Genomic DNA, 10,235 nt, shown 5'->3' on the forward strand with positions numbered 1-10,235 from the left:
CAAAGTTTAACAGTAAGACAAATTATTAACTCATATTCATATATGTAATGCAACAATGTATGGTTTTGATCACTCTTTCTTGCTGATCTTCTAGGTGGTCTGACTAATGAACATCATCTTTTTGGCTAATTAAACCAATTCTCTATTTAAACGTTTTGTTTATATTGGCTTGTAGGTGGGAAACATAATTAAAACTGCCCATGAGATTTAAATATATTAATTCCTTTGTACAGGAAGTGGAGGCCTACAACTACCCATGAAGCTACCTATCTTACCTGCTAGTGAAGAAGCAGAACCCCTTGAAGGTTTCTTTGATATGACAGCCTTAGGAGGAGTACATGACTTCCGTGTATCTAACCCACCTCCATAGCTCTTACATGTCTTCATTTTCTTTCTGCAGGGAGCCTCTCTTTTTGCCAAATCATCTAAGCACCTTACACTAGATAGAGATGTGAAAGACTGGGACTTCCCTTGATAATGCTTAGAAAGCCCTCTTCTGCAAATGCATAAAATCAAACACTTAGTCAAACCAAACTTAAAAATGGCAAAAAGAAAGTGGATGCTTCAAGATGTGTGAATCAGTAATGACATGCCAATAGAATAGACTAGAAGAATAAAACTCAGATTACTTACTTGATGGGGAGCTGATCCATGAGATCTGATAATTCAAACAAGGGTTCATTATTAGAAGGTTGTGGTGGTGAAGATGAATACGTTGTCGAAGAGGAGGCATCCTCTGTTGAGTCCGACAACGACGAAGACGAAGATGTAATTGATGAAGTTGTTGTTGAATCTGCTGCTTCAAAGGAGGATGTTGCAGAACCAGAATAGCAAACATCTTCTTCAACCTCCATGACTAACCACTGATCAACTTGCACAGCATTGGCAGCAAAAGAACCAACTGGTTTGGAGAAGGAATCTCCAAGACTTCGCTTTGTGCCATCATCCATTAAGATCATCAAATGTTCAGGAAAAGAAACAATATGACTAGAAACTGAATTGGAGTTTTCCTTTAGAGTTTTCTTGGTCACAAAGAGGAGACATATATATATATATGACTCCAATCACATGGTTAAATTAGGAATCTTTTCACCATAGGTGAAGGAAGGAACACTGGTTAATCCTTAAAAGAGATTTTATAATGTTTGTTTCAGATCTGTATTTTACATTTTAATGTAGCAGGGGACAAATTAAGAGGATTAGGTCTGAAGCTTTGAACCCATCCATATCCTGAGTCATCACTTTTGCCTTCACACTCAACACCCCACCAACAACCCCTCCTTTATTTATTATGAGCACTTGTAAAACAAAAACTCATTCAAACCTGGACTTTTTTCTTTTGTTTTAGGTAATTTAAATTTTTTGAAACCCAGAAAACAGAGACTGGTTCTTATAAGATAAACAAATCCAAAATATCTGAAATTGTAGGCCCCATTAATTGGATTAGCTTAACCTCTTAACCAACCAAATATCAGCACAATCTGATGATCTTAACCTCCTAACTAATTAGGTAACAAAATTCCATGTCAAACTTAAAATAGATTAAGGTTGTGTTTGGTATGCATTCTCACTGTAGATTCTCGTTTTAGAATATATTTTAAAGTTTTTTTTTTTTTTTTTTTTTAAATAAATAAAAAAGAATCATGTTTCAAAATACGCTATAGAATCAGTATCTATTCCAAGAAACACATACCAAACACAACTTATATATATATTATAGAATCCATGGAAATCTTTTTGTGTCAAAAGGGGATAATTTTCATCTACTAGTCAAAATTTAGTAAAACTTTGAACAATTTCAGAGGCAAAGGCTAGGGGAATTTGTTGGTCCATAAATCATGCCCTTACTGTTGACCTTGTTTAACAAGAAGGAAACATTCGAAAAGAGTGTTCCTCTTTTTTCCATTTTCTTTTGCTAAATGTGAAAATGTTCCAAGTTCATATGGTCAAGGAACACTTACTTGCTAAATAAAGAACAGAATGTTGGACCTTTTCCCCCTAAATGCTGGCAGGTAGAGTAGAAATAAAACCAATCAAATTTTGCAAGTATTATCCAGGGTTTAAAGAAAACAAGAATCATGATATTATCCAAATCATTTGAAAGAGGTAGACGCAGACCCCACAAGGAGCTTTTGACTTTTGAGAGGTTCTTTGTTTCTATTCTATAAATAGTTATGTCGGCACTTTGGGGAAAAGATGGATAAGAAGGTTGACGAGGGTACATCTCACTATGTTTGAATTTGATGGGCACTTAAACCTCCACCAGCTTAATAGTCTTCTTCAGCTTTGGATTGAAGGTTCTTTCTTATCCAATGCCCCCCACTCTCTCTCTCTCTCTCTCTCTTAAATCTCTACCACATCTTAACAGTGAGCTTTGGATTGGTGGTTCTTACTTATCCAATGCCCCCCTCAAAAACTCTCTCGCTCGCTCTGGCTTACAAATAAGGGTGTGTTGTGACAAATTCCGACTCGCACAACGGTTCACCTGGTCGGGTCGTCCTCGAACCAACCTGCTACCACATCTTAACAGTGAGCTTTGGATTGGTGGTTCTTACTTATCCAATGCCCCCCTCAAAAACTCTCTCGTTCGCTCTGGCTTACAAATAAGGGTGTGTTGTGACAAATTCCGATTCGCACAACGGTTCACCTGGTCGGGTCGTCCTCGAACCAACCTGTATAGGTAAAACCACAAGAAAAACAAAGAAGTGCCAGCCTAAGCCGGTTAGTGCACTTCGATGCTTAAGTCAGAGCTTACAACAGATAATTCTTAAGCTAGAGAGTTTAAACTAAGTAAAAGTGAAATGCCCATACCTAAGCCTGGCATGGCTATTTATAGCTTTGAGTTGCTAAACGGTACTCAAGCTCTACCTGTTTATAGACAGTAACTTCGGTTTCATGTGATCCTTAGTGGCAAGACCCTTAACTGACACGTGTATGACTTAGGGTCATGCTGAACGTGTGATTCTAGGGTCATGCGAACTATGTGACTCTTAACTAACCGGGGTCAATTAAGGTGGGTTATCGTTAACTTGGGTTAATCAGGGCCGTCCCGATGCGGATTGCCAACCCGATCAATATACTGCCGAGCCGTAGCTGAGCTTCTTTATCCACGTGTTACGAGACGATTGGTCCTGGTTGGTTATGACCTATCAGGATGTCAAAACCAAACCGAAACCGTTTATCGAAATCGAATCGAACTGTTTAAATCAAAATCGGCAGACCGTTTAGTTAAATGGTCCGGTTATAATTTTAGAAATGACATCGTTTATTTAATCGGTTAGGTTCGGTTTAAATCGATTAATCCAACGGTTTCAAACCATATAATCTAATTAAAACCGATTATAACCAAACCTTCTAACCGTTTAAAAACCTTAGTTTCAAGGGAGTTATTGATTCGTATTGTTAGGTGTTTCTGGGCTCTATATTTTGAAGTTCTAACCATGGCTTCCGTTGTTCTTATTTCATTCTTAATTTTTCTATGCATCTTCCTTAATGGTTATATGCACTGCCAAAGGCCCCCAATTGTGAACGTTGGTGTGGTCTTTACATTTGGTTCTGTCATCAGTAGAGCTGTTAAAGGCGCCATGGAAGCTGCAGCTGCCGATATCAATGTGGATCCAACCATTCTTAATTTTTATCTTCTTCTTGCCCCCAATTTATAGAGATCCGGTGGATGTTCTTTCAAACAACTTCGTTTTCTGCTATTATCTTAGTTAATCTCTAAACTAAGTTTTAAGATTCAATTTATTTTTTTTTCTGTCCTGAAATTAAAACCATAAATTTTATCTCAGGTGTTCTAATGTATAAATATTGTAGGTTCTAGGAAAGTTGTGGATTTTAACAAAGCTATCAGGAAATAGGGAGATATTTTTTTTTTTTGGATAAGAAAAAATAGGGAGATTAAAAGAGATGCATTGGGTGGAATTTCTGATTGGAAAGATTAATAGAAAGTCCATTTTCTATTAAAAAATGCAACAGGTAACCAATGTAAATTAGACTCAGTAAATGGTTTCACTGTCTAATCGAAAACGTGTAAAAAACCGTATAGAACCATTTAAATGAAACGTTAAAAAATCGTTTATCAAACGGTCTAGGTTTTGATTATGAGACCGTTTAGTTAAACAATCTGATTACGATTTCTACCCTCAAGCAGTCAAAACCAAACAAAATCGAACTGTTTAACCGAAACCAGACTGTTTAACACCCTTATTTACATACAATAAGGTTTACCCCTCAAAAAAAAAGCTTTTAGCATGTTTTTGGGAGATTTTATTTATGGATTAAGACATTTCCACGTATTGGCCACATCATATATTTGGTTTTTTTTTTTTTTTTTTTGTCCTTTCTTATTCTTTGGAGGAAAGGGTAATGGTGTTTATGTGAATAAATCCCTAATAACATTCCTGGGAGAGAGTTCCCACAGTATCAGTATGAGGGAATCTCCCACGGCACCAATGGTGATGTGGAAAGGATATAATCTATATGGGGTCCACATAGTTAAGATAAGAGTGCAAACAAAAAATAAAAAGGCAAAAGATTGTTGCCAGGCTGTGTGGCACTATGGCCCCTGCACCAATGCAGGTACCAATGAGAGTGCAAAGAAGTGTCAACATGAAAAGGATTTTTTATTTCACAAGGGTGGGACAGTAATTTTGTGCACTTATATGTCTAGATGCAGTTTCCATCCAACCTAAAAGGAAGTTTTTCTATTAAAAAAGAAAAAAAATTCTTTTTAGGGACAATTACTATTAGTCCAATGCACTCACCCTATATTTACTCAAAGTCCCCTACTCTCAACTTCTTTTTTGATTCCCTCATAAAAGCAAAGTTCCATCACTCCTCCCCTGAAAAATTCTTGGATTGCCCTTCCATCAAGGTGTCCTCTCCCCTTAACCGAGTGCCCCATCACCTCTCTCCTTGTGGTCATCCTCCCTACCCCACCCTTCTCCATCTCCTGGGCCCCCGCAGGCACACATCCCTGCGCACCCAGTAGTCCAGCACTGTTGGATGCTCACCGGACACTCCCTAAGGGCTAAGGATGTCAAAACCAAATCGGAATCGAATACCGAACCCGAAATGAACCAAATTAATCGAACCGAATAAATTCAATTTGGTTTCGATTATAATATATGAGTATTTAATTCGATTCGATTCGGATATGATTTTAGTTAAAAAACCATCGACTTGAACCAAAATCGAATCGAATAACTCACTTAAATCCAAAACCATATATGACTTTCATATTTTTCTTTTATTATTTTACGATTTTACACTTTTACTTGTACTTAAAAGTCTTTAACAATTTTACTTTTACAATTCTGCGCTGGTAGGGTCAAAGTGAGAGGTGAGAACGTGTGTTACAAAGTTGTTTTGTCTCACTCGGTCACTCCTTCAACAGTCCAAGACTCCAACTTCTACCCAATTCGATCGCCCCGTTCTGCTATGCTGTGCTACGAAGTGCAAAATTGTACTCAAATCACTACGAAGGTACGTTCTGTATTCTCTAGCATTCTCAGCTTTCTCTCTCCGTCTGTCTACGTGCCTTATTCTTCTTCATCTGTTCTCCTTGACTCCAGCCGCCATCTAATATCAATAAGCCCAGTAGAACCGTATTATAGAATCGAATTGGAATCGTAACCAAATCGAACCGAGCAGATTCGGATTTGATTTCCAATTTCAGAACCGACTTGGTTATCGGTTTCCTAGTGTGTAACGATAGATTCTGTTTTTGCCGGCAATATTAGGCTTCCACGTTCCTCCTTCGCAATCAAAAGAAATAGGAAAAAGACAGAAAAATATAAGTGATCTAAGCAAATATTTCAGTAACGATGGCTAGAAAGAGAGAGAGAGTTCAACTCTTCATCAACTTTATAAGTATTGACAAAACGAGAGGGATTACTTATTAGCAGGGTTTCAAAACTTACCCATCGATTTGAATCAGCTGGAATCGGTTGGATTGGTCAGTGCCGATTCGGACCGATGCGATTTGGATTTTTTGAAACTATGCTTTTACGACCATATCATACCATACCATACCATACCATACCGGGGACAGCTCAGGAGGCAGAAATAAAAAGACTTCTATTAGGTTTAAGAGTAACCAAAAGACTTAGAGAGTCGCTTGAATATCTTGAACTTGGAGGTCTGGAGGATTTGGTTGGATGGCTTACAAAAGACATTTTTAATTGGCCATGAAAAATCTTTACCTTTTTGTGAGACATTCATTCTTCTCTAAATTACTTCTCTAATCTAAATATTGTTTAGAAGGATAGGTCTTTCGTTTTTATGGAAAATGATCTTTGTTATCTCAGCCCTAAACGGCAAATTAAAGTATTGTTTTACCAAAGGATAAAAAAAAAAGAAAGAAAAGAGGCACACTATTGTTTTAAAAAAAACAATGTAACCTCCTTTTTATAAAGAGAACATTTATATAATTAATATAAACCATAATCAAATCAAGGGAAAGAGAATGCCATGCAATGTGTGGCTCCTACGCCCAAATAAAGGGTCGCACAAAAAAAATCATGGCACCCTCATTTCGAGTGGTCGTGTGTCTGGGTACAAAGGCCGCACACGATCAGGTAGTGTTCTGCCTTTCCATGGGTGTGTGGCAGTCATTTCAAGTGGCCCTGTGTCTAGGCACAGGACCGCAAACGACTAGATAGTGTTATTTCTTCTTCAAATCAATTATCTGGTTCTGTTGTTACAATCATTTCCAAACAAGTAAAATCTGCAAATTCTAGCATTGAAAGAGTCTAGAAATCCATCAAACCTTTTACAGCCTCTTTGTTTTGCAACTCTTCAGAGTGTTGAAGTCCATCAAATTTGATAGAATAAAAAATAACGAGGGATGAGAGAGAGAGAGAGAGAGAGAGATCGACCGATAGAAAGGGAGAGGGTCAAAACTTAAAGATATAGAGATGGTCTTGATTAGGGGTGTAAATGAATAGCCGAAATCCGTTTCTGTGATCGTGTTCGTATCCATTTAGCACTATCCGAATCCTTCTGAAAGCTAAACAGATGCGGATACGGATAGGCTATAGCTATCCGAAAAGCTATATTTACATGTAAACGGATAGAATATCCGATCCATATCCGTGTCTGTATCTGTTTAATACTAAACGAATCCATCCGAATGCTAATCGGATGTGGATGCGGATTCGGATATAACACTATCCGAGCCGAATCCGATCCCCCCCCCCCCTTTTTTTTTTTTTTGCGTAAAAGAGGAATAATTTTATTTAAATGTAAAGATAGATATCATCTGTTACATCACCCTGATGGCAGTTTCTACGTGCTGATTGGGCTAGCTGATTTGCAATATGGATATCATGCCTAGTTTTTTTTTATAATTACAATATTCTCAAAAAGAATTAAGTCTGTTTTGATGTCAAAAAGGAGAGAAAAAAGTTTCCATGGCCATGGGTAGTCTCTTTGGTTCTCTAGCCAGTGAACCAATTCTAAAGAGTCTGTCCAAATTTCTATGCTTCCGCTTCCCAGTGATAGTGCACTTTTGATGCCTTGTTGGAGTCCTTTGATGTCTACTTCTAATGTTGTACCTGTACAACCAAAGTCCATAATTACTGTTATCAAATTATGATTATGAAAGAGTGTTGCTCCCCCTCCTCCAATAGAAGTATTTGTATCAAAACTTCCATCAGTGATGATGACGAGCTTGTCGGTGGTTGGTAGCTGCAGATAGTGATCTAATATTGGTGGTGGTTCTGGATCTTCTGTGATGATACCCTCATCTTTTGGTGTGTAGAATATGTTTAAATCCTTCTCCCATCTTTGAATTGCTTTGATGATTCCAAGTGGGTCCAGTTTTGTGCATTGGAAGAGGATTTGATTCCTAGCTTGCCAGATGAAATATCTTGTGATACAAGCAACCTGTAGAATTATATGTTTCTGCAACTTTGTTAAACCCTGTGTTGTGCATATGGTATTGAACAATTGGGGGAGATCTTGGTACTATAAAGACTTGGTTCGCAAAACCAAGTGAACCTGTAGCCCAAATTCTTTTTGAGACTTCACACGATAGTAAAATATGCCATGTGGTTTCATCCTTTTGATTGCAAAAAGGGCAAATTGCATCAGTATGGATAAACCCCTGTAGTCTGGTTTTGGTAGGTAAACCATTCTGAAGAACTTTCCAAGTAAACAATTTAAATTTAGGGTGTAGCTTTAGAGTCCAAATTGATTTCCAATTCAGACTTGGACCTCTACCTCTTGGATTGAGATAAGATGTAGCCATCTTAGTTGTGAACTTTTCAATTTTATGGAGGGGGTGATATAAGGAAATCAGGGTGTGGGTGTGCTGGGAGAGGGATTTGCAAAATAGCCTTTGCAACTGGGTACGAGAAAATCGATGAAATGAGAGGTATGTTCCAAGTTTGATCTATCATTAGATCATTGACCTTGGAGTAGGGAAGGTAGTGTATTAGTGACGGTGGGGGTTGATGTTGTGGTAAGGTGGGGATCCAAGAGGACGTCCAAATGGAAGCTTGTTTGCCATCACCAATTTTCCAGCATATAGTACTTCTCAAGTCCTGCATGATAGAGCAAATACCCTTCCATACCCAAGAACATTGTTTTGTTCTTCATACCGTGGTTGAATCAAGGAGGGAAGAGTGGGAAAAATATTTGGCCTTCAAAACCTTTGACCAAAGTGAATGTTGATTAGTTATCAGATTCCAACCCAATTTCATCAAAAGAGCTTTATTGTGTACTTGTGAGGTACGGATTCCTAATCCAGCAGAACTTTTTGGCGTGCAAATTTTTTCCCAAGAGATGAGTGATATTCCTTTTTGACCTGCCTTTTTGCCTTTCCAGAAGTGGGCATTAATGGAATCAAGTTTAGTGCAGATAGTTTGGGGGAAAGGGAAGCATGACATCAAGTAGGTTGGGATAGAGTTAAGCAGCGATTTTATCAGGACGGTCCTACTAGCTTGAGATAGTAGGTGACTATGTCAACCATTCAGCTTACCTTGAACTTTGGAAATAACATCAGAGAAGCATCTAATTTTAAACACAGGGGGAAGGAGGGGGGGTTCCCAAATACTTGGCAGTGGGATCCATCTCAGGAATTCCAAGGTAGTTCTTTATAGAGTTCCTCATGTTGGTTGGGACATTGTTGCTAAAATAGATGTTGCTTTTGGCTAGGTTAATCTGTTGTCCAGACAGATCTTCAAATTGTAAGATAATGGATTGGAGGGTGGAGGTGTCTTCTTGATTTGCCCGGCAAAATAGTAAAGTGTCGTCAGCAAAGAATAGATGAGTAATTTCTGGAGCACCTCTAGCAATTTTAATTCTCCGAAACATATTAAGATCTCTGTAAGTCTGGATTAGTCTTGAGAAACACTCCATGGCAGTGATAAACAGAAAAGGGCTTAGGGGGCAACCCTGGTGCAATCCTCTGGTTGGTTCAAACTGGTTGAAGCAACTGTCCCGGACTTTTACAGAGAAAGTGCAGGAAAAGAGTGATGTGATCATATCTTCCCATTCAGTTGGAAAACCCAAGAACCCAAAGATAGCTTTAATAAAGTTCCATTCAATTGGATCATAAGCCTTGGACATTTCAAGCTTTAGGGCAATAAATCCCGTTTTTCCTTCCTTTTTCCGCTTCAGGTAGTGAAAGATTTCATGGGCAATGATGATGTTATCACTAATTTGTCTACCTTGCACAAAAGCAGATTGGCGGGGAGAGATAAAAGAGCTAAGAAGTGGTTTAAGATGCAGTGCCAGAATTTTCACAATGATCTTGTAAGATACATTGCAAAGGCTAATGGGCCTGAATTCCCCTACATAACAAGCATTAGTCTTTTTTGGGATCAAAGTTAAAAGAGTGTGGTTGACTCCAGGTGGAAGGAATTTCGAACTGAAGAAGTCATGAACCAGTTTACATACATCCTTTTTTACCAAATCCTAGTGGTGTTGGTAGAAGAAGGCAGGGAAACCATCGACACCTAGGGATTTGAAGGCCCCCAAGCTGAAAACACCATTCCTAATTTTGTCCTCCGATGGTAGGGAGATCAGGTGGGCAGCTTGAGAAGGGAAGATGCAAGGGGAAAAGAGACTATTGACAAAGTTTGGATCCAAGAGGTTGGTGGTAGAGTAAATCTGTTGGAAGAATTCAGAGAATTGAGCTGCAATCAAGGGTAGATCAAAGATTTTTTCTCCATTATCATCACAAAGGAAAAGAGCATTTTGAATCCGATCCGTTTACATCCCTAGAT

At 38.4% G+C, this 10,235-nt stretch overlaps 1 protein-coding gene across 1 annotated transcript; it reads right to left on the reverse strand.

The window, feature by feature from the left end:
• Window positions 1–84: 84 nt before the first annotated feature.
• Window positions 85–1,041, reverse strand: LOC122659860 (suppressor protein SRP40-like). The gene is made up of 2 exons (XM_043855007.1): window positions 634–1,041; window positions 85–496 (listed from the first exon to the last, which is right to left on the reverse strand). The coding sequence occupies exons 1-2, from the start codon at window positions 957–959 to the stop codon at window positions 217–219; spliced, it is 606 nt and encodes a 201-aa protein (XP_043710942.1). The 5' UTR covers window positions 960–1,041; the 3' UTR covers window positions 85–216.
• Between the last annotated feature and the right edge of the window lie 9,194 nt (window positions 1,042–10,235).

Source organism: Telopea speciosissima, chromosome 4 (assembly GCF_018873765.1).
Source record: "Telopea speciosissima isolate NSW1024214 ecotype Mountain lineage chromosome 4, Tspe_v1, whole genome shotgun sequence".
Lineage (NCBI taxonomy): Eukaryota > Viridiplantae > Streptophyta > Magnoliopsida > Proteales > Proteaceae > Telopea > Telopea speciosissima.